At 46.1% G+C, this 25,366-nt stretch overlaps 1 protein-coding gene across 1 annotated transcript in view; it reads left to right on the forward strand.

Moving 5' to 3' along the window:
• Positions 1 to 25,366, forward strand: part of LOC129693465 (dedicator of cytokinesis protein 2-like) — a 44,889-nt gene that overhangs the window by 16,389 nt on the left and 3,134 nt on the right. The window contains exons 4-10 of the mRNA XM_055630277.1: positions 193 to 279; positions 2,510 to 2,686; positions 5,549 to 5,632; positions 10,199 to 10,336; positions 20,497 to 20,645; positions 23,318 to 23,489; positions 25,001 to 25,079. Coding sequence (XP_055486252.1) covers positions 193 to 279; positions 2,510 to 2,686; positions 5,549 to 5,632; positions 10,199 to 10,336; positions 20,497 to 20,645; positions 23,318 to 23,489; positions 25,001 to 25,079 — 886 coding nt within the window. The remainder of the gene's footprint in view (positions 1 to 192; positions 280 to 2,509; positions 2,687 to 5,548; positions 5,633 to 10,198; positions 10,337 to 20,496; positions 20,646 to 23,317; positions 23,490 to 25,000; positions 25,080 to 25,366) is intronic.

Below are 25,366 nucleotides of genomic sequence, written 5' to 3' on the forward strand. Positions count from 1 at the left end.
CGGGGTACTGATTTGGGATGATCAGCCATGATCACATTGAATGGTGGTGCTGGCTCGAAGGGCCAAATGGCCTCCTCCTGCACCTGTTGTCTATTGTCTGTATCGCTGAGCTAGACTAGACACAGGGGAAGATTTCGAGGTCTCTGTGTAGAAAAGTTTGAAGACCGCTCAACCATTTTCTCTTACCCGCAGTCAATGTGGATTGAAAGGACAATGTTCACCACGGCATACAAGTTGCCCGGCATTCTCCGCTGGTTCGAGGTACTGCAGGTCTCCCAGGTGAGTTGTGCACACCTTTCAAGGTACAGTCGTTGTCTAGATGCCGGGAACTGCTGTGGCCATTGTCCGCACAGCAAGATCCCATGAATTCTAACGCCTTGGCTAAAATCTAAATCCAAGATGGCGGCCAACACGGGCATCCATTTGTGTGTCAGCCACAGAAACAGACCTACTATCACATATTACAATCGCTCCAAACTCCACTTCTTACAGCAACATTTCAAGTTCAAGATTCAAGGGAGTTTATTGTCATGTGTCCCTGATAGGACAATGAAATTCTTGCTTTGCTTCAGCACAACAGAACATAGTAGGCATTGACTACAGAGCAGATCAGTGTGTCCATATACCAATATATACATTTTTTTTTTATCAATCAATCAATCAATCAATCAACCTTTATTGTCATTATGCAAGCAACAGTTGTACAGTGCAAAATGAAAAGACGTTTCCCAGTGAATAGCGGAGCATCGCACATGAAATTTAAAACATTTCACACATAATAACACTAAAAACAATAAATGTATACACACATGAATAAATAAACTGATAAAGTGCAAATAACAGAAAGTGGGTTATTAATAATCAGAGTTTTGTCCGAGCCAGGTTTAATAGCCTGATGGCTGTGGGGAAGTAACTATTCCTGAACCTGGATGTTGCGGTCTTCAGGCTCCTGTACCTTCTACCTGAAGGTAGCAGGGAGATGAGTGTGTGGCCAGGATGGTGTGGGTCTTTGATGATACTGCCAGCCTTTTTGAGGCAGCGACTGCGATAAAAATGTCTTACTCTAACTATGATATACTCACCTTATCACGTATCTGTACACTGTAAATGGATCGACTGTAATCATGTGTTGTCTTTCCGTTGACTGGTTAGCAGGCAACAAAAGCTTTTCACTGTACCTCGGTACATGTGACAATAAACTCAACTGAACTAAATGGGAATGTGCTGAGTGATGGGCTACCTCGAGCTGTTCAACGTACTACATCCAGATCCAGATGTTATGGTAGCCTGTTTGAAGAAAAGTTATTGGGAGAAGGTTAAAAAACTGGAAGGGTCCCGACCCCAAACCGAGATGCTGCCTGCCACAGACGCCTGATCAATCACGGCTGACCTATCTCTCCCTCGCATCCCCTTTCTCCTGCCTTCTCTCCGTAACCCCTGACACCCGTACCAATCAAGAACCTATCAATCTCCACCTTACAAATATCCACTGACTTGGCCTCCAACTGCGGCAATGAATTCCACAGATTCACCACCCTCTGACTAACAAATTTCCTCCTCATCTCCTTTCTAAAATTACAGTTCATCCTTTAATTCTGAGTCTGTGACCTCTGATCCTGGGCTCTCCCACCAGTGGAATCATCCTCTCCACATCCACTCTATCCAGGCCTTTCACTATTCGTAAGTTTCCTTAAAGTGCCCACTCATCCTTGTGAACTCTTTTCTAAAGGAATGTCCTTTAATTCTGAAGCTATGACCTCTAGTCCTAGACTCGCCCACTAGTGGAAACATCCTCTCCACATCCACTCTATCCAAGCCTTTCACTATTCGTAAGTTTCAATAAAGTCCCCACTCAGGGAGTGCAGAGACGGTTCACCAGACTGATTCCTGGGATGTCAGGACTGTCTTATGAAGAAAGACTGGATAGACTTGGTTTATACTCTCTAGAATTTAGGAGATTGAGAGGGGATCTTATAGAAACTTACAAAATTCTTAAGGGGTTGGACAGGCTAGATGCAGGAAGATTTTTCCCGATGTTGGGGAAGTCCAGGACAAGGGGTCACAGCTTAAGGATAAGGGGGAAATCCTTTAAAACCGAGATGAGAAGAACTTTTTTCACACAGAGAGTGGTGAATCTCTGGAACTCTCTGCCACAGAGGGTTGTTGAGGCCAGTTCATTGGCTATATTTAAGAGGGAGTTAGATGTGGCCCTTGTGGCTAAGGGGATCAGAGGGTATGGAGAGAAGGCAGGGATGGGATACTGAGTTGGATGATCATATTGAATGGCGGTGCAGGCTCGAAGGGCCGAATGGCCTACTCCTGCACCTAATTTCTATGTTTCTATGTATCTTTCCTTGTGAACTCTTTTCTAAAGGTACGTCCTTTTGTTCTGAGGTTGCGCCCTCTGGCCCTGGACTCTCCCAGTAACGGATACAATGCGTGCTTTGTTGTTTGAGTGTCTGATCCTTGCCTTCCATATGTACTCACTGGTGACCTTTGTGTCCTGCAGACCTGTATAAGCCCATTGGAGAACGCCATTGAAACGATGCAGACCAGCAATGATAAGATACTCACCATGGTGAACCAGCACCATAATGATGCCAACCTCTCCATCAATCCCCTCTCCATGCTGCTGAACGGCATCGTGGATCCTGCCGTCATGGGTGGCTTTGCAAAGTACGAAAAGGTAAGCTCGACGACAGGCACAAAATGCTGGAGTAATCCCCCTGTCCCACTTAGGAAACCTGAACGGAAACCTCTGGAGACTTTGCGCCCCACCCAAGGTTTCCGTGCGGTTCCCGGAGGTTGCAGGTGGTTCCCGGAGGTTGCAGGTAGCGGAAGCAGGTAGGGAGACTGACAGGAACCGCACGGAAACCTTGGGTGGGGCGCAAAGCCTTCAGAGGTTTCCGTTCAGGTTTCCTAAGTGGGACAGGGGCATTAGTGGGAGAGGGGCAACTCAGTGGGACAGGCAGCATCTCTGGAGAGAAGGAATGGGTGGCGTTTCGAGTCGAGACCCTTCCTCGGACCTCACACTTCATTCTGATGAAGGGTCTTGGCCCGAAAACGTCACCCATTCCATCTCTCCAAGGAACTGCAGATGCTGGTTTAAAGCGAAGATAGACACAAAAAGCTGTGGTAAAATCCCTCTGAAGTTACTCCGGCTTTTCGTATCCAATCCAGGGCCAACTATTGACGCCAACTGGAACCACATTGGGGAATATTAGGGTGACGTTGTGGTTCGAGACTGAAGAAGGGTCTCTACCTGAAACGTCACCCATTCCTTCTCTCCAGAGATGCTGCCTGTCCCACTGAGCTACTCCAGCATTTTGCGTCTTCTCATTAAACCAACATCTACAGTTCCTCCCTACATGCGAAGAAAGACTCAATAGGCAATAGGTGCAGGAGTAGGCCATTCGGCCCTTCGAGCCAGCACCGCCATGGCTGATCATCCCCAATCAGTACCCCGTTCCTGCCTTCTCCCCATATCCCCCGACTCCGCTATTTTTAAGAGCCCTATCTAGCTCTCTCTTGAACGCATCCAGAGAACCGGCCTCCACCGCCCTCTGAGGCAGAGAATTCCACAGGCCGACATGCCACTCGCTTTCTTCACTGCCTGCTGTACCTGCATGCTTACTTTCAGTGACTGATGTCTGATCTCCAGGGGAGAAGGAACGGGTGACATTTTGGGTGGAGACCCTTCTTCAGAGGAGAGGGAAGACTAGAGATGTGGAAGGGTGAGGTGTGAAAACGAGAGATCAAAATGGATGCTGTTGAAGGAAAATGTAGAATGGTTCATTGTTAAGGGTCAGTCCCGCTTGGAGATTTTTTTTCGGCGACTGCCGGCATCATATCAGGGTCGCCAAAAGATTTTGAACTTTTCAAAATCCAGCGGCGGCAAAAAAAATATTGCGACACTTGAAAAAACGGCGCGCGTTAACACGACATTGCGCCACGTCACCGCCGCATCACCCCACTTCACGCCGCAGATTTCTCCCCGTCAAGTTGGGAAAAGGGGAAGTACAACGAGACCTGGGTGTCCTTGTACATCAGTCTATGAAAGTAAGCATGCAGGTACAGCAGGCAGTGAAGAAAGCCAATGGCACGTTGGCCTTCATTACAAGATTATTAAAGGTTTGGACACGCTAGAGGCAGGAAATATGTTCCCGATGTTGGGGGAGTCCAGAACCAGGGACTCCCCCATACAATTTTTACTGAAGTCAATCAATTTACAAACCTGTGCATCTTTGGAGTGTGGGAGGAAACCGGAGCACCCGGAGAAAACCCACGCAGGTCACGGGGAGAGAACGTACAAACCCCAAACAGACAGCACCCGTAGTCAGGCTTGAACCCGGGTCTCCGGTGCTGTAAGGCAGCAACTGAACCGCTGTGCCAGCCTATTAGGAGTTTATAAGACCAGAAGACTATAGGTTTACAAGGTTAATTCCCGGGATGGCGGGACTGTCATATGCTGAGAGAATGGAGCAGCTGGGCTTGTACACTCGGGAGTTTAGAAAGATGAGAGGGGAAATATATTGAAACATATAAGATTGTTAAGGGCTTGGACACGCTAGAGGCAGGAAACATGTTCCCGATGTTGGGGGAGTCCAGAACCAGGGGCCAGTTTAAGAATAAGGAGTAAGCCATTTAGAACGGAGACGAGGAAACACTTTTTCTCACAGAGAGTGGTGAGTCTGTGGAATTCTCTGCCTCAGAGAGCGGTGGAGGCAGGTTGTCTGGATACTTTCAAGAGAGAGCTAGATAGGGCTCTTAAAAATAGCAGAGTCAGGGGATATGGGGAGAAGGCAGGAACGGGGTACTGATTGTGGATGATCAGCCATGATCACATTGAATGACGGTGCTGGCTCGAAGGGCCGAATGGCCTACTCCTCTATGGTCTGCTATGTCAGTCAATGATGCCGGCAGTCGCCGAAAAAAATTGCCAAGTGGGACAGGCCCTTGAGTTGAGGGGAAGTTGGCAAGAGGGATTACAATCAGTAATATTTAATCAGAAGGACAATGAAACTAGTTGGAGAACTAGGGTGGGGGAGGGATGGAGAGAGAGGCGAAACAAGGGTTACTTGAGGTCAATGTTCATACTGCTGGGGTGTAAGCTGCCCAAGCGAAATATGAGGTGCCGTCACTCCAATTTGCACTGAGCCACACTGGCCTCCTTGCTCCTACACTCTAATCCAATGAAGGCCAACATGCCATTAGCTTTCTTCACTGCCTGCTGAACCTGCATGCTTACTTTCAGTGACTGATGTCTGATCTCTGGGGAGAAGTGTTGGGTGACAGTATGGGTCGAGATCCTTCTTCAGACTGAGAGTCAGGGGAGAGGGAGACTAGAGATGTGGAAGGGCGAGGTGTGAAAACGAGAGATCAAAGTGGATGCTGTTGAAGGAAAATTCCAGTGAATCCTGGAGGCCCAGGACCGAGAGATCAGTGTAGGAATGGGAGAGGGAATTATTTCTCCACCTATTTCTCCCCCACCCCCAACAGTGACAAGGAATAAAGCTTTCAGCTGACATATGACCATTTCATTCCTCAGGCATTCTTCACTGAAGGATACATGTGTAGCCACCCGGAAGACTTGGACAATATCACAAAGCTAAAGGATCTCATTGCCTGGCAGGTGAGCACAATTCAATTCCTCATCTCATGACTGTGTATCGGAGACTTTGTATCCGGAAACACCAGAGAAACAAAGGACTACAGATGTAGCAATGTTACAACATTTTGAGATTTGAAAAATCAAGTCTGCAATTTATCCCATCAGACAAAGCATAAAAAGAAGTTTAATTTGACACCTAATTCACTTTCATACCTTCAGTATTAAAACAGTTATGGCCATTTCCATTCTCGGAAATTAGCATCTTGTTCCCTTTAGCTTTTCCATTGACTTAACACAAAAGCTGTGATCGTGGACACTCAAATGGCCATAACTTTCTTAAAAATTAAGAGAACTGAAATAGATTTTCAGTTATTATAGATTGAAGCATTCTGAAACAAATATTAAACAATCTTACTTGGATGACCTGAAATTAAAGCATATAATTAGTTAGTTACCCAATTGTAGCTAATACCAAAATTCAATTGCTAGATCTGAACATCTATCCATTTCTTAAGAACAGATTAACATTTTTAAATAGCCTAAATGTCCAAATAACATTCACACAAGAATTCACAATATAACATAATTTTAAAATCTAATTGTCATAAGTTTATAGGCCAAATGGAAGGAATTTAGTGTTTAATTGCTGTAAATTAATGGCCATTTAAATCATCTTGCGAGTGGGATTTTGTGGAATGCGATGGTTTGGAACGTTGCAGTGAATTTGAACCCCATGTCGGCATGAAAAATACTGCCGGTTCGGATGGACTCCAAGTTACCTTCTCGCAACTTAAAATTTTGATTAAAGGCATCTTAAGAAGTACTTTTTTATGTAAAAATAAACAGCCTACCTTGCCTTGTCCCCTATGTGAGATCCGTTCCGTTGTCGGCGTTCACGGCTTTAGAAGATGATTTTTAATTTACTCTAACAATTAAATTAACCAGCAGTAATTTTAATAAACTTTATAAAACAGCAGTCGAAGCGATTTTTCTTTAGCAACTAAACAACCTAACAGAGATCGATTTGAATAGGCTGCAGAAAATCACATTTTAAACCCGCCCCCCTCGCAAAGGTGCCAAAGTCGCGCACACGGGCAGCGGTAGAACTGCAGCGCCGCTGAAGGTCAGTTTTGTAACATACCTAACAGATGCTGGCGAACGCACAAATGTCTGAAGAAGGGTCGCGACCCGAAACGTCACCCATTCCTTCTCTCCAGAGATGCTGCCTGACCCGCCGAGTTTCTCCAGCTTTTTGTGCCCACACAAAAGGACACAAAGTGTTCAGAGACACCGTGCGGAAACAGGCCCTTCGGCCCACCGAGTCCGCGCCGAACGTGAATGCAATCCCATGCACACCAGGGACAATTTACAATTTTAACCGAAGCCAATCAACCTACCAACCTGTGCGTCTTTGGAGTGTGGGAGGAAACCGGAGTACCCGGGGAAAACCCACGCAGGTCACGGGGAGAACGTACAAACTCCAGACAGACAGCGCCCGTAGTCAGAATTGAACCCGGGTCTCTGGGGCTGTTAGGCAGCAACTCTACCGCTGTACCACTGTGCCCGCCTTGGAGTAAGTCAGTGGGACATGCATCATCTCTGGAGAACATGGACAGGTCATACTTCAAGTTGACAGATTCTTCAGACTGTAGAGTTGGTTCAATTAGACTCAACGAGTCCTATAGCACGGAAACAGGCCCTTTCACTTGTCCAAGAGGCCCATCTACGCTAGTCCCATTTGAATGCATTTGACCCATATCTCTCGAAATCATTCAATAGACAATAGACAATAGACAATGGGTGCAGGAGTTGGCTCTTCAAGCCAGCACCGCCATTCAATGTGATCATGGCTGATCATCCACAATCAGTACCCCGTTCCTACCTTCTCCCCATATCCTCTGACTCCGCTATCTTTAAGAGCTCTATCTAACACTCTGTTGAAAGCATCCAGAGAACTTGCCTCCGCCGCCTTCTGAGGCAGAGAATTCCACAGACTCACAACTCTCTGGGTGAAAAAGTTTTTCCTCATCTCCGTTCTAAATGGCTTACCCCTTATTTTTAAACTGTGGACCCTGGTTCTGGACTCCCCCAACATTGGGAACATGTTTTCTGCCTCTAGTGTGTCAAATCCTTTAATAATCTTATTTGTTTCAATGAGATGCCCTCTCATCCTTCTAAACATCCAGTGAATCGGCCTCCACTACCTTCTGTAGCAGAGAATTCCACAGATTTACAACTCTCTGGGTGAAAAGGTTTTTCCTCATCTCAGTCTTAAATGGCCTGCCTCTTATTCTTAAACTGTGACCCATGGTTCTGGACTCCCCCAACATTGGAAACATTTTTCCTACATCTAACCTGTCCAATCCCTTAAGAATTTTATATGTTTCTACAAGATCCCCTCTCATCCTAAATTCCAGTGAATACAAGTCCAGGCACTCCATTCTCTCCATACGACAGTCCCGCCATCCCGGGAATTAACCTTGTAAACCTACGCTGCACTCCCTCAATAACAAGGATGTCCTTCCTCAAATTAGGAGACCAAAACTGCACACAATACTCCAGATGTGGTCTCACCTCTTTGCTCCTATACTCAAATCCTCTCGTTATGAAGGCCAACATTCCATTAGCTTTCTTCACTGCCTGCTGTACCTGCATGGTTACTTTCTATGACTGATGTACAAGGACTCCCAGGTTTTGTTGCACCTCCCCTTTTCTTAATCTGACACCATTCAGATGATTGTGTCAGATAATTCAGGTCTGAAGAAGGCTCTCGACCCGAAACGTCGCCTATTCCTTTTCTCCAGAGATGCTGCCTGACCCGCTGAGTTACTCTAGCATTTTGTGTCCACCATTCAGATAATAATCTGCCTTCTTGTTCTTGCCGCCAAAAGTGGATAACCTCACATTTATCCACATTATACTGCATCTGCCATGCATCTGCCCACTCACCCAACCTATCCAAGTCACCTTGCAACCTCATAGCATCTTCATTGCAGCTCACACTGCCACCCAGCTTTGTGTCATCCGCAAACTTGGAGATGTCACATTTAATTCCTTTGTCTAAATCGTTAATATAAGTTAGAAGTGAGAAGTTAAAATTAGAAAATTCAATGCTCATTCCACCAATTTCCATGTGTCTTCACTCTGGCAGTGGAAGAGGCCCAGAACAGAAAGGTCAGTATGGGAATGGGAATGGGAACGGGAGTTAAAATCGTTGGCAACTGGGAGATCATGTAGGCGTCAGAGGAATGAGCGCAAGTGTTTTAGTTTTAGAGATACAGCACGGAAATAGGCCTTTTGGCCCACCTGGTCCGCTCCGACCAGCGATCCCCGCACATTAACACCATCCTACACCCACTAGGGACAATTTAAACATTTACCAAGCCAATTAACCTACAAACCTGTACGTCTTTGGAGTGTCGGAGGAAACCGGAGATCTCGGGAAAAAACCCAGGCAGGTCACGGGCTGAACCCATAGTCGGGAGCGAACCCGGGTCTCCGGCGCTGCATTCGCTGTAAGGCAGAAACTCTACCGCTGCGCCACCGTGTTCAGCGAAACAGTGTCGCCAAGTCTACGCTTGGACTCTGGAGAACGTGGATCGGTGACGATTTGCGTCAGGAGCCTTTCTTCAGACTGGTCTGGGTGAGAGCAGGGGAGCATCAGGATTCACAGATGGGGCGGAATGAGAGAGGGATTCTCACGCAGCTCTGGTCAGAGAAAGGAAGCCTGGACCTGATGGTATACCCGGTCGTGCTCTATACCCGGGGCGGCGACTGCGGGTGCTCGGAAGGCCCCGACCACGGATGAACACGGAGGGGAGGCTGGCTGGACTATGGTGCCATCCTCACCTTGGTGCCATTTATGTTATGTTGTGTCGTGGACTTTCTGTTTGTGCTTTTTTTTAATTCAATTTCAATTTTATTTTTAATATGTTTTATTATGTATTTATTATTTATTTATTTTTTTGGTGATTTTTTTAATGATACTGCCTGTAAGGGAAATTCATTTCGTTGTCTCAAATTGAGACAATGACAATAAATTTGAATACAATACAATACGATACAATACAAAAACCTGTGCGGACCAACTGGCTGGAGTTTTTACGGACATTTTCAACCTGTCACTACTGAGGTCTGAGGTTCCCATCTGCTTTAAAAGGGCATCAATTATACTGGTGCCTAAGGAGAGTAAGGTGACATGCCTCAAGTGCCTTAGTGTATGGAGATCACTGGTCGTAGAAACAATGAAAATAGGTGCAGGAGTAGGCCATTCGGCCCTTCGATATGATCATGGCTGATCATCCAAAATGTACCCCATTCCTGCTTTCTCCCCATTTCCCTTGATACTGTTAGCCCTAAGAGCTAAATCTAACTCTCTCTCTCCACTGGAAGGAGAGTCTAGTTCCAGAGATCATAGCCACAGAATGAATGGACGTTCCTTTATGAAGGAGATGAGGATGAATTTCTTTCTTCAGTCTGTTGAATACATCGGTGCACTGTACACTGTATCTCTAAACTAGGATTAAATTAGGACATTCGGCGACTAAAATGGCCAGATGTGATCATTTTGCATTCTCTCCCCAAAAGATCCCACTACTGACGGAGGGCATCAGGATCCACGGGAAGAAGGTGACGGAAGCCCTGAAACCCTTCCACGATCGGATGGAGGAGTGCTTCGCTCAACTGAAGGCCAAAGTGGAGAGCCAGTATGGAGTGCGGGATCTGGTGAGTCAATCTTTCTGGGCACCTCTTTTGAGGTGTAAGACACGGTGGGAAAAGTTGATAGGTCAGGACAGTGCAATTTCCTGACCAACAATAGACAATAGACAATAGGTGCAGGAGTAGGCCATTCGGCCCATCGAGCCAGCACCGCCATTCAATGTGATCATGGCTGATCATCCCCAATCAGTACCCCGTTCCTGCCTTCTCCCCATATCTCCTGACTCCGCTATTTTTAAGAGCCCTATCTAACTCTCTTGAAAGAATCCAGACAACCTGCCTCCACCGCCCTCTGAGGCAGAGAATTCCACAGACTCACCACTCTCTGTGAGAAAAAGTGTTTCCTCGTCTCCGTTCTAAATGGCTTACTCCTTTTTCTTAAACTGTGTGGCCCCTGGTTCTGGACTCCCCCCAACATCAGGAACATGTTTCTTGCCTCTAGCCCGTCCAAGCCCTTAATAATCTTATATGTTTCAATGAGATGCCCTCTCATCCTTCTAAACTCCAGAGTGTACAAGCCCAGCTGCTCCATTCTCTCAGCATATGACAGTCCCGCCATCCCGGGAATCAACCTTGTAAACCTACGCTGCACTCCCTCAATAGCAAGAATGTCCTTCCACAAATTAGGGGACCAAAACTGCACACAATACTCCAGGTGTGGTCTCACTAGGGCTCTGTACAACTGCAGGAGAACCCGTAGATGCATCCCGTTGGGATGGTTTCATGTTCCGGGAGTCGAATTAGGCCATTCGGCCCATCCAGCCTACTCCGCCATCTAATCATGGCTGATCTATCCTTTCCTCTGAACCCCATTCTCCCGCCTTCTCCCCATAACCCCTGATACCCATGTAATTTCAGTTCTAAACTTACCCCCCTTAGTCTGCTTCAGTCAAACACCGAATACGAGCACTGGAAAATCCAACTGTCTTTTATCCACATTATCCACATCCAGGAAATCTACATTTTAGGGCATTTGGAAAAATGGGCTGAAAGATGGCAGATGGAGTTTAATGCTGATAAATGTGAGGTGCTACACCTTGGCAGGACAAATCAAAATAGGACGTACATGGTAAATGGTAGGGAATTGAAGAATACAGTTGAACAGAGGGATCTGGGTATAACCGTGCATAGTTCCTTGAAGGTGGAATCTCATATAGATAGGGTGGTAAAGAAAGCTTTTGGTATGCTAGCCCTTATAAATCAGAGCATTGACTATAGAAGCTGGGATGTAATGTTAAAATTGTACAAGGCATTGGTGAGACCAAATCTGGAGTATGGTGTACAATTTTGGTCACCCAATTATAGGAAGGATGTCAACAAAATAGAGAGAGTACAGAGGAGATTTACTAGAATGTTGCCTGGGTTTCAACAACTAAGTTACAGAGATAGGTTGAATAAGTTAGGTCTTTATTCTCTGGAGCGCAGAAGGTTGAGGGGGGACTTGATAGAGGTCTTTAAAATGATGAGAGGGATAGACAGAGTTGATATGGACAAGCTTTTCCCTTTGAGAATAGGGAGGATTCAAACAAGAGGACATGACTTCAGAATTAAGGGACAGAAGTTTAGGGGTAATATGAGGGGGAACTTCTTTACTCAGAGAGTGGTAGCGGTGTGGAATGAGCTTCCAGTGGAAATGGTCGAGGCATTCATTGGTATCATTTAAAAATAAATTGGATAGGCATATGGATGAGACGGGAATGGAGGGTTATGGTATGAGTGCAGGCAGGTGGGACTAAGGGGAAAAAAAAATTGTTCGGCACGGACTTGTAGGGCCGAGATGGCCTGTTTCCGTGCTGTAATTGTTATATGGTTATATGGTTATATTGGGCAGGAAATGGTGTTGGATAGACTGATGGGACTGAAGGCTGATAAATCCCCAGGGCCTGATGGTCTGCATCCCAGGGTACTTAATGAAGTGGCTCTAGAAATCGTGGACGCATTGGTGATCATTTTTCAATGTTCTATAGACTCAGGATCAGTTCCTGTGGATTGGAGGGTAGCTAATGTTATCCCACTTTTTAAGAAAGGCGGGAGAGAGAAAACATGGAATTATAGACCAGTTAGCCTGACATCGGTGGTGGGGAAGATGCTAGAGTCAATTATAAAAGATGAAATAGCCGCACATTTGGATAGCAGTGACCTTTCTACAAACGACAGATGGGGCGGCAAAGTCTAGATGACTGGCACATTACGTGGCATTTGTGCCAGGCCCATCCTTCGCAACACCAGGGACAGGTAGAACATGAGTAGGTAGTGACACTTGGTGCCCACGTGCCTTGGCTCTACACTCCGCCTGATGCAGCCACACACAAAGGTGGCCATCGGGGTGAGGGTGACATTGGGCACGCTTTTACCCCCGTTGTTTTGCTGACTTGTGCATTGTGGCCCATCGCACTCGTGAAGAATGCTGTGGTGGATGTTTGTGTTAGATTTTATTGGGTATTGTGTGTTCTTTTTAAGTGTATCGCTGCTGGCAAATTCATTTCACTGCACCTTCGGGTGCATGTGATGAATACATTTGACCTTGACTTGGACTTTAAAGCACTTGGGGGGGGGGGAAACAATTCTGTTAGGTAAATAATTATTCTCCCAGGTAAAGTAAACATCTTCGGTAAGGCCCCTCTCCTTGACCAATCATAATTAGCGTCGAGGAGACTCTGCAACATATTGTAACCCACCATTCCCCCAACCAATCTCAAGCATGCATTTGCAACAGGACCTAGCTCATATACATATTACATGAATACATATTAACAATTAAAGGCCACCTGAACTTCAACCTCGATTCACTGGAGTTTAGCAGGATCTTATAGAAACATATAAAATTACCAAAGGACTGAAAAATTTACTTTTATAACTACTAAACCAGGTTCGCTTCTTAATAAACAGACACCACACAAACTGTTTGGTAGACCAGTTCAAAACTTTACTTAATATCGGCCGATGGAATGGAGGGAGATTACAAGCTAAGTGACCAATGTAGACTCTTAACTGCACTCAGCCACCTTCCCTGAACAACAGAATTACACTGCATTATATAGTGTATGTTTGTCACCTTAGCACATTCCACAGACATTAGTCATGGTCAGAGGTACAGGAAAAGGCATCACATCAAAGGCATTTTGTTTACATGGTACAAGATATACTAAAAACATTGGCCATTTGGTTTAGGTCATTTTATCTTCAAAGAGACCACCCTAGCTCTTTCGCTGCTTCCTCTCTCGTCACTTGGTCCCTCATAAACATAGGCCACTTGGTTTACGGCATCTTATCTTTCTATTTCCCTGCTTCCTCTCTGTCACTTGGTCCCTCATAAACATAGGCCATTTGGTTTACGGCATCTTATCTTTCTACTTCCCTGGTTCCTCTCTGTCACTTGGTCCCTCATAAACATAGGCCATTTGGTTTACGGCATCTTATCTTTCTACTTCCCTGGTTCCTCTCTGTCACTTGGTCCCTCATAAACATAGGCCACTTGGTTTACGGCATCTTATCTTTCTATTTCCCTGGTTCCTCTCTGTCACTTGGCCCCTCATAAACATAGGCCACTTGGTTTATGGCATCTTATCTTTCTATTTCCCTGGTTCCTCTCTGTCACTTGGTCCCTCATAAACATAGGACACTTGGTTTACGACATCTTACATCAAAGAGATCTCTCTAGCTCCTTCTCTGCCTGTCACTTGGGAGACAATGTTATAGTATTTATTATCTCACACACACCGCAACCTAAGGCAAGCCTAATTTGACACTAAATATAAGCTGTAAGCTAGCCCAGAAGCCAATTTAATATCTTCTTATATTTTTAACTAAAACTCGGCTTCATCACTCCATCCTTTTATCAAAATTTTGATAACAACTACAGTCCTTGCTGAGTACATACGATAGACCATAAGCTCAAATAGATCATCAGACAAATTAATAGTACACTAGTAACACAATCAATTCATAGTGGACAATCGTTCCACAAGTCCCTCCAAACATTTTAAATGGCCACCAACCTCCCCCGGATGTGACACTAAGATACTACCATAGGACAGGAAAAGGATCATAAAAATTGCTCAGCCTTTATTCGGCTTCGCTTGGAATTCCCCGTGTGCTGGTGTAACTGGTTCATGCTTCTCTTGTGTGGCACTGCATTTGCAACATAACAATGCCCTGTCACAGATATACTGTTTCCTAAAAATACACCAGTGCCTTGGTTGTGGCAAAAACAGGTAGATTTAACTGGCCTTTGCAGACCTCTTACTGTCTGTAGTCAGGGTATCTTTGCTGCGCTTGTCATGTTTGACTTCAATCTTGTTTAAAAGGAGGTGTGTACCATCCTTTAAATGTGGGTTAGTCTGCAAGTATGCCATTCTGAAGAAAGTTCAGTCCATGTGGGCTGGGCTACCCCAGAATAAAGGAATATCAATAGCCCATCGTCCTTGTTTCCACAAACTGTTCACAGTCAATCAAATGTATCCAGCGACGATGATCTTCAATCTTTACAGCAGTTCATCTTGTTAGCAGCACTTGGTTGTTTCTTTTCAATACAGTCTCAATTTCTTCTTGTCCCAGCACCTCCGTCATCGTATAGCTTTTATGGCCTTGGTCACTGGTTTCCAGCAAAAACTCCTCCAACCTGGGAATGTAGATCTGGCAAGACATGGGTTAATTGCCGTCCATACATAATTAGTTAATTGCCCAGGGCCTGTAGTCCAGAACCAGGGGCCACAGTCTTAGAATAAATGGGAGGTCATTTAAGACTGAGGTGAGAAAAAACTTTTTCACCCAGAGAGTTGTGAATCTATGGAATTCCCTGCCACAGAGGGCAGTGGAGGCCAAGTCATTGGATGGATTTAAGAGAGAGTTAGATAGAGCTCTAGGGGCTAGTGGAGTCAAGGGATATTGGAAGAAGGCAGGCACAGGTTATAGGGGACGATCAGCCATGATCACAATGAATGGCGGTGCTGGCTCGAAGGGCCGAATGGCCTTCTCCTGCACCTATTTTCTATGTTTCGATATTTCTATGTAACCCCTACCCATGCCACAGACTTTCTGCAGCCACGATCCTCATGGTCTTTGCAGCTTTTGCAAAAGGAGAGAAGCAGGTTTCACAGAAGCAGAAATCCTCCATTTTGTCAAGCACCCAAAACGCCTGATATTATCACAACACACTAATCAAAAATCTGTCAACCTCCGCCTTAAAAATACCCATTGACTTGGCTTCCACACCTTCTGTGGCAATGAATTCCACAGATTCACCACCCTCTGACTAAAGAGATTCCTTCTCATCTCCTTTCTAAAGGTACAGCCTTTTATTCTGAGGCTGCGACCTCTGGTCCTAGACTCTCCCACTAGTAGAGGCATCCTCTCCACATCCACTCTGTCCAGGCTTTCTCATGGTCATCAGTAGAAATTGATACACGTCATTGTAGACATGTTGCCTGGGTTTCAACAACTAAGTTACAGAGATAGGTTGAATAAGTTAGGTCTTTATTCTCTGGAGCGCAGAAGGTTAAGGGGGGACCTGATAGAGGTCTTTAAAATGATGAGAGGGATAGACAGAGTTGATGTGGACAAGCTTTTCCCTTTGAGAATAGGGAAGATTCAAACAAGAGGACATGACTTCAGAATTAAGGAACAGAAGTTTAGGGGTAATATGAGGGGGAACTTCTTTACGCAGAGAGTGGTGGCGGTGTGGAATGAGCTCCCAGTGGAAGTGGTGGAGGCAGGTTCATTGGTATCATTTAAAAATAAATTGGATAGGCATATGGATGAGAAGGGAATGGAGGGTTATGGTACGAGTGCAGGCAGGTGGGACTAAGGGGAAAAATATTTGTTCGGCATGGACTTGTAGGGCCGAGATGGCCTGTTTCCGTGCTGTAATTGTTATATGGTTATATGGTTATATGTTGAATTTCCTTGGTATTTCTGAGGATGTAGAGGTGCTGCCGTGCCTTCTTGGGCAAATCGTCAATATGGTTGGACCAAGTCAAACTGTTGGTGACATCCATAACTAGCAAGTGCTCAAAGTGCTGGAGTAATTCAGCGGTTCAGAATTAGGCCATTCGGCCCATCTAGTCAACTCCGCCATTCAAACAAGGCTGCTGTATCTCTCCTTCCTAACCCCATTCTCCTGGCTTCTCCCCATAACCTCTGACACCTGTACTAATCAAGAATCTGTCAATCTCCGCCGAAAAAAATTATCCACTGGCGTGGCCTCCACAGCCTTCCGTGGCAATGAATTCCACAGATTCACCACCCTCTGACTAAATAAATGCCTCCTCATCTCCTTCTAAAGGAATGTGCCTTCATTCTGAGACTATGGCCTCTGATCCTAGACTCTCCCCACTAGTGGAAGCATCCTCTCCAAATCCACTCTATCCACGGTCTTTAAAATGATGAGAGGGATAGACAGAGTTGACGTGGACAAGCTTTTCCCACTGAGAGTAGGGAAGATTCAAACAAGAGGCCATGACTTCAGAATTAAGGGACAGAAGTTTAGGGGTAACATGAGGGGAACTTCTTTACTCAGAGAGATGTAGCTGTGTGGAATGAGCTTCCAGTGGAAGTGGTGGAGGCAGGTTCGATTTTATCATTTAAAAATAAATTGGATAGGTGTATGGATGGGAAAGGAATGTACTGCTGTAGATTTGGGAGGAGCAACAGCAGCAACAGAAGCAACCTTTTTTTCTCTTCCCCCATATGTACTATGTTTACATATTTACATATTGTGTTGTGCTGCAGCAACTAAGAATGTCATTGTCCCACCCGGAACATCTATCTATCTATCTATATCTATATCTATCTTCTATATCTATATAAAACTCAAATCCGTCCGTCCGCCTGCAGTACGGATCCCTTCCTGCCTTTCGATTCGTGCCCGATACTCGCAGATGTCCAATCGCAATGGCCGATGCTCGCAGATGTCCAATCGGAATGGATTCATTTGCATGGACGGCTGCCGGCTGCATTTCTTCCTTTGATTCATTGCCACGCCCAATCCAGACGCTCAATCTCCGAGATATTTTCCATTTCGGTAGAGATTTCGCTTTTCTTTCTAAGTATCCGCTCCTCATTTCATTTCGTCGTGTTGAAGTACATGTTTTTAATCAAATCCTTCTCCCCCCCCACCACCCACCCCCAAGTATTTCAAAAATAAACAGGCTTCTCCATTTACATGTCAGCTTCCAACACACTTCGAAACAAAGTTGCAAGAGAGGAACACTGAACTTTTCACTGCTGCAGCAGGCAGGGGAGGGCTGCAATCTTACATTTGGGAACGGGCTCAGTTCCAATGGAGGAGACGGGTGCATGGCGGAATATTGGGTTGGGGGATCACACCATTGGGGGAGCAGACCCAACTGCACTTGGTCTAGTATATATATAAAACTCAAATCAGTCCGCCTGCAGTACGGATCCCTTCCTGCCTTTCGATTCGTTGACGGCTGCTCCTTCCTCAGCTTCCAACACACTTCGAAACAAAGTTGCAAGACAGGAACACTGAACTTTTCACTGCTGCAGCAGGCAGGGATTTTTTTTAAAGAGGCAGGGCAGTGGTGGAATCTTACTTTTGAGAACGGCTTCAGTTCCATTGGAGGAGACGGGTGCATGGTGGAATATTGGGTTGGGGGATCACACCATTGGGGGAGCAGACCCAACGGGTCTGCACTTGGTCTAGTATATATATAAAAGTCTGTGGCTGCCGCCTGTCGTCCGGCAGCCAGCTGCCTTTCTTCCTTTTGATTCGCTGCTCCTTCCTGTCAGCTGCCAACACACTTCGAAACAAAGTTGCAAGACAGGAACACTGAACTTTTCACTGCTGCAGCAGGCAGGGGAGGTGCAATTGAGGGAGGCAGGGGAGTGCTGGAAACTTACATTTGGCAACGGCTTCAGTTCCATTGGAGGAGACGGGTGCATGGTGGAATATTGGGTTGGGGGAATCACACCATTGGGGGAGCAGACCCAATGGGTCTGCACTTGGTCTAGTATACTATTAAAAGTCTGTGGCTGCCGCCTGCCGTCCGGCTGCCTATCTGCCTTTTGATTCGTTCCATCGTGTGATGTCACAATGCCCAATGCTCGCAGATGTCCAATCGGAATGGATCCATTTACATGTATGGCTGCCGGCTGCCTTTCTTCCTTTGATTCCTTGCTACGCCGAATCCAGACGCACAATCGCCGAGATCTTTTCCATTTCGGTAGAGATTTCACTTTTCTTTCTAAGTATCCACTCCTCATTACATTTCATCGTGTTTATGTACACATTTTAAATCAAATCCTTCTCCCCCAACCCCCCCCCTCCACTCACTCATTTTGTCGCCTCCTGCTGGCTAGCGACCATAACGGCTGCTGGCGCCCGCATCTCGCCTCAAAGATGCCATTTAATAACAGCCGCACTGCTGATTCCTGAGCCGCTTGAGTTGGAGGACCACGCCTCCTGTGGGGGCTATGGGTAGGGAATGGCTGCATTGGGGGAGCAGACCCAACGGGTCTGCACTTCGTCTAGTATGTATATAAAACTCTCTTGACTCGTGAACTAGGGATTGGGTTGGAACCCGATTTCTGTTCAGTTCAGTTCAATTCAGTTCTGTTTCGTTTTGTGTCACGTGTACCAGAACAAGGGGTCACAGTTTAAGGATAAGAGGGAAGTATTTTGGGACCGTGATGAGAAAAACATTTTTCACACAGAGAGTGGTGAATCTGTGGAATTCTCTGCCACAGAAGGTAGTTGAGGCCACAGTTCATTGGCTATATTTAAGAGGGAGTTAAATGTGGCCCCTGTGGCTAAAGGGATCAGGGGGTATGGAGAGAAGGCAGGTACAGGATACTGAGTTGGATGATCAGCCATGATCATGTCAAATGGCGGTGCAGGCTCGAAGGGCCGAATGGCCTACTCCTGCACCTATTTTCTATGTTTCTGTGTACCGAGGTACGGTGAAATGCTTTTGTCGCATGCTAACCCCCCAGCAGAAAGTAAGTAAGTCAGTAAGTAAGTAAGTTTATTGGCCAAGTATTCACATACAAGGAATTTGCCTTGGTGCTCCGCCCACAAGTAACAACATGACATACAGTGACAATTACGAATGACTCAGAAAACACTAAACATTAATAATAATAAAACATTAAAGATAAAACACCATTGATCAAGCATGTGAACCAACACATGATTACAATCGAGCCTTCCACAGCGTACATGACAGAAGGTAAAGCCAGCAAGGTCCGATCAAAGTTAATCCGAGGGTCACCAATGAGGTAGATAGTAGTTCAGCACCGCTCTCTGGTTGTGGTAGGATGGTTCAGTTGCCTGATAACAGCCGGGAAGAAACTGTCCCTGAATCTGGAGGTGTGCGTCTTCACACTTCTGTCCCTCTTGCCCTAACCTGGGATTTTACCGTGGATCTAACTATTCCTTTGTTTAAGAAGGAACTGCAGATGCTGGAAAAATTGGTAGATAAAAATGCTGGAGAAACTCAGCGGCTGAGGCAGCATCTATTGAGCGAAGGAATAGATGACATTTCGGGTCGAAACCCACTGAGTTTCTCCAACCGCTAAATTTCAACAACTAAGTTACAGAGATAGGTTGAATAAGTTAAGTCTTTATTCTCTGGAGCGCAGAAGGTTAAGGGGGGACTTGATAGAGGTCTTTAAAATGATGAGAGGGATAGACAGAGTTGATGTGGACAAGCTTTTCCCTTTGAGAGTAGGGAAGATTCAAACAAGTGGACATGACTTCAGAATTAAGGGACAGACGTTTAGGGGTAACATGAGGGGGAACTTCTTTACTCAGAGAGTGGTAGCGGTGTGGAATGAGCTTCCAGTGGAAGTGGTGGAGGCAGGTTCGTTGGTATCATTTAAAAATAAATTGGATAGGCATATGGATGAGAAGGGAATGGAGGGTTATGGTATGAGTGCAGGCAGGTGGGACTAAGGGGGAAAAGTTGTTCGGCACGGACTTGTAGGGCCGAGATGGCCAGTTTCCGTGCTGTAATTGTTATATGGTTATATGGTTTAACATTTTTGTCTACCTTTAACTATTCCTTTGGTTTATTTATTCGCAAGAATAAACCTTCTGCCCGAGGATTGTCTTCAGGCTCCCCATGAAGTCACAAGGGGAACGTGCAAAAATGGTTGAGGTTGAGTTGTTAAAGATAATCACATGTGCGTGTGCTGATGTTTTCCAGTCGTTTTCCGAGGAGAGGCGGGGAGGCAGTGGAGCCGGGAGCCGGCCGCGTTCCATGATCCGATCCTATCGTCCTCTGTCAGTCATCTCCTCGAGTTCACTGAGTTCCACGAGCTCAGACAAGGAATCGACCAGGACCACCATGGACAGGTAGGTGAAGGAAGAATTGCTGCACCCTTCAGAACATAATTTTAGTTTGATTTAGCTTAGAGACAGAGCACGGAAACATGTTCCCGATGTTGGGGGGGGGGAGTCCAGAACCAGGGGCCACACAGTTTACGAATAAGGGGTAAGCCATTTAGAACGGAGACTAGGAAACACTTTTTCACACAGAGAGTGGTGAGTCTGTGGAATTCTCTGCCTGGAGGCCGGTTCTCTGGATACTTTCAAGAAAGAGTTACACAGGGCTCTTAAAGATAGTGGAGTCAGGGGAAATGGGGAGAAGGCAGGAACGGGGTACTGATTGGGGATGATCAGCCATGATCACATTGAACGGTGGTGCTGGCTCGAAGGGCCGAATGGCCTACTCCTGCACCTATTGTCAATTGTCTATCGTAGTACAGCATCGGAGCAGACTCGACGGACCGAATGGTTTAACTCCACTGTTACGGTATTATGAATATGCCCTTCGGCCCATCAAGTCCATGCCAACCATCGATCACAGGTGAACACTAGTTTTATGTTATCCCACTTTCCCATCCCATGCCCTGCGTACCAGGGGTCAATTTACAGGGGGGCAATTAACCTACAAACCCCACACAAACCTGAGTTGTGGGAGTAAACCGGAGCACTCGGAGGAAACCCATGTGGTCACAGGGAGAGCGTGCAAATTCCACAAAGAGGGTTCCAATAGCAAAGTAACCCAGAAGCATGGAGATATCAGATTTTCTTCTGAATGTATCATTGTTAAAAGCATTTGATACTTTTGATCCCATGCTCTTGAACACGCCAATGCCATTATTAGGCCACAGATAGTATAGAACATACACAGAAACATAGACAATAGGTGCAGGAGTAGGCCATTCGGCCCTTCGACCCAGCAATGCCATTCAAAATGATCATGGCTGATCATCCACAATCAGTAACCCGTGCCTGCTTTTCCCCTCATATCCCTTGATTCCGTTAGCCCCCAGAGCTCTATCTAACTCTCTCTTGAAAACATCTAGTGAATCGACCTAGACTGCCTTCTGTGGCAGAGAATTCCACAGAACACAACTCTCTGGGTGAAAATGTTTTTCCTTGTCTCAGTCCTAAATGGCCAACCCTTATTCTTGAACTGCAACCCCTGGTTCTGGACTCCCCCCAACATCGGGAACATGTTTCCTTCAGTTACCTTCTGCAGAATAACTAGAATACAATAGACAGTAGACAATAGGTGCAGGAGTAGGCCATGATAATTATCGCTGGGTGAAAGAAATCATCCTCAGATCCCCTCTAAACCTCTAATAACCTTAGTGTCCCTTAGTTTCTGACACTTAGGTGTAAAAGGTAGCTGTTAGGACTGTCAGGACTGTCTTATGAAGAAAGACTGGATAGACTTGGTTTATACTCTCTAGAATTTAGGAGATTGAGAGGGGATCTTATAGAAACTTACAAAATTCTTAAGGGGTTGGACAGGCTAGATGCAGGAAGATTGTTCCCGATGTTAGGGAAGTCCAGGACAAGGGGTCACAGCTTAAGGATAAGGGGAAATACTTTAAAACCGAGATGAGAAGAACTTTTTTCACACAGAGAGTGGTGAATCTCTGGAACTCTCTGCCACAGAGGGTAGTTGAGGCCAGGGTTACACAAAAAAGCTGGAGAAACTCAGCGGGTGCAGCAGCATCTATGGAGCGAAGGAAATAGGCAACGATTCGGGCTGAAACCCTTCTTCAGACGGTAGTTGAGGCCAGTTCATTGGCTATATTTAAGAGGGAGTTAGATGTGGCCCTTGTGGCTAAGGGTATCAGAGTGTATGGAGAGAAGGCAGGTATGGGATACTGAGTTGGATGATCAGCCATGATCATATTGAATGGCGGTGCAGGCTCGAAAAGGGCCGAATGGCCTACTCCTGCACCTAATTTCTATGTTCTATGTTTCTATGTTAGGTAGGGCTCTTAAAGATAGCAGAGTCAGGGGATATGGGGAGAAGGCAGGAACGGGGTACTGATTGTGGATGATCAGCCACGATCACATTGAATGGCGGTGCTGGCTTGAAGGGCCAAATGGCCTACTCCTGCACCTATTGTCTATTGTCTATTGTCTATTACAAGTGGAGCATTGAACGTTACATAGAGGATGAAACTGGAGCACCCGGAGAAAGCCCACGCGGTCACGGGGACAATGTACACAGGGACAGGGTTATGTTTGTCTTTCGGCTGACTGGATAGCGTGCAACGAGCTATCATCTGCGGTTTTCACTGCACCTCGTTTTCGTTTTGGCTCTTTTTTTCTCGTTTTTCATTTTTTTCTCTTTTTTTCACTTTTGTTTCGTTTTTCCCTTTTTTCTTTTTCCTCTTTTTTCCCTTTTTTCTTTTTTTTTCTTTTTTCTCTTTTTTCCCTTTTTTTTCTTTTTTTTTTTTTTTCTCTCTTTTTATCCCTTTTTTTTTTCTTTTTTCTCGTTTTATCGCGACATTAAACTAAACTACACCTAAGTTAAGGAACTCCGTACAGGCAGCACCCGTGGTCAGGATTGATCCCGGGTCTCTGGCGCTGTGAGGCAGCAACTCTACCGCTGCGCCACCGCGCCGCCCCTGTGGTGCCGCAGAAACATCCGTGACTGCACCTCGTCAGTGGTAGCTCTCGTCTCCATGTGTGTTTAACGCCCCTGTTGTTGATTACAGTGTGGAACCTCCACTGCCAAGGAAACAAAGCATCCGCAACCTAGACAGACCTCTGGAAGCTGTGGCCAAGGACCTTGAGGACAGGAAGGTGGCCAAGAAGGAGAACAGGGCCAGCGGGCTCCAGGGACCTGCTCGATCGCCCATGCCTGCACCCGTTCCGGAATGCACTGTGGTGAGAGAATGCGTCTCACAAAATGGCAGACGGGCCTCCCGCAGAGGGAGCCAGTTCAAATGCCACGGGAGCAGAAATAGGCCATTCGGCCCATCACGTCTACTCCGCCATTCAATGGTAGCCAATCTCAAATATCAATGGATATTTTTAAGGCAGAGATAGATAGATTCTTGATTAGTACGGGTATCGGGGGTTATGGGGAGAAGGCGGGAGAGATAGAATGGGGTTAGGAGGAAGAGATAGATCAGCCACAAATTTTCGGCAAGTCGTCGGAAAAATCGCGTAAGTGGGACAGGCCCTTAAAGTTTTTTATGTTGCCAACTATCCAGTCAGTGGACGGTACGTGATTACACTCAAGCCGTCCGCAGCGTACAAATACTGGATAAAGTGATGATAAAGGTCCATAATGTCTGATTAAAGATAGTCTCCAATGAGGTAGATGGGAGCTCAGGGCTGCTCTCAAGTTGGTGATAAGATGGTTGTTTTCTGATAACAGCTGGGAAGAAACTGTCCATGAATCTTGAGGTGTGTGCGTTTTCACACTTCTGTACCTCTTGCCTGATGGGAGAGGGGAAAAGAGGGAGTGGCCGGGGGTGAGACTGGTCCTTGATGATGCTGCTGGCCTTGCCGAGGCAGCGTGAGGTGTAGATGGGTCAATGGAAGGGAGGTCGGTTTGGGTCATGGTCTGGGCTGCGTCCACAATTCGCTGCAGTTTCGTGCGGTCTTGGATAGAGCTGTTACGTCATTACTTACGGTATCTTTAAAACAAAATATATTAGGACGGAGGATGGGGGGGTGGGGGAAGGGATCTCTCAGTTGAAGCACAACTGGAATGGTGTTGATGATGTGTGTTGATGGCGGGACTGTCATATAAGGAAAGATTGAAAAGTCTAGGCTTGTATTCGCTGGAGTTTAGAAGGATGAGGGGGGGAGGGTCTTATAGAAACATATAAAATTATAAAAGGACTGGACGAGCTAGACGCAGGAATAATGTTCCCAATGTTGGGCGAGTCCAGAACCAGCAGCCACAGTCTTAGAATAAAGGGGAGGTCATTTAAAACTGAGGTGAGAAAAATCTTTTTCACCCAGAGAGTTGTGAATTTATGGAATTCCCTGCCACAGAGGGCAGTGGAGGCCAAGTCACTGGATGGATTTAAGAGAGAGTTGGATAGAGCTCTAGGGGCTAGTGGAGTCAAGGGATATGGGGAGAAGGCAGGCTCGGGTTATTGATAGGGGATGATCAGCCATGATCACAATGAATGGCAGTGCTGGCTTGAAGGGCTGAATGGCCTCCTCCTGCACATATTTTCTATGTTTCTATGTTTCTATAGTGAAAGGCCTGGATAGAGTGGATGTGGAGAGGATGTTTACACGAGTGGGAGAGTCTAGCACCAGAGGGCACAGCCTCAGATTTAAAGGACGTGCTGGCTTGAAGGGCCGAATGGCCTCCTCCTGCACCTATTGTCTATGTTTCTATCTATGTCTCTATGTTCATTTCTGTTTACCATTAGGAGCCTTCAAGGATGCCCCTGGTCTCAGGCAACTCAATGGAGAGAAGTCCAGAACACTTTGCCAAAGAAAACACTGCAGGTTTGTGGGCCATTGTGGTGAGGTGTGGGAACAGAGGGTTATAAGAGCCTGTCCCGCTTGGTGATTTTCTCGGCGACTGCCAGGGTCATATCAGGGTCGCCACAAGATCTTGAGCGTTTCAAAATCCGGCATCGTGCGATATACGTCATCACGGCGCGTCACGCTGCATATTTTCCGGTGACATGATACATCAGTCAATGATGCCGGCAGTCGCTGAAAAAAAATCGCCAAGTGGGACAGGCCCTTTAGGGAGGAGAGGGAGACTGGTTGGGCTCGCATTTCCCAAA

The sequence above is a fragment of the Leucoraja erinacea genome, unplaced genomic scaffold, assembly GCF_028641065.1.
Source record: "Leucoraja erinacea ecotype New England unplaced genomic scaffold, Leri_hhj_1 Leri_305S, whole genome shotgun sequence".
NCBI classification, from domain to species: Eukaryota; Metazoa; Chordata; class Chondrichthyes; order Rajiformes; family Rajidae; genus Leucoraja; species Leucoraja erinaceus.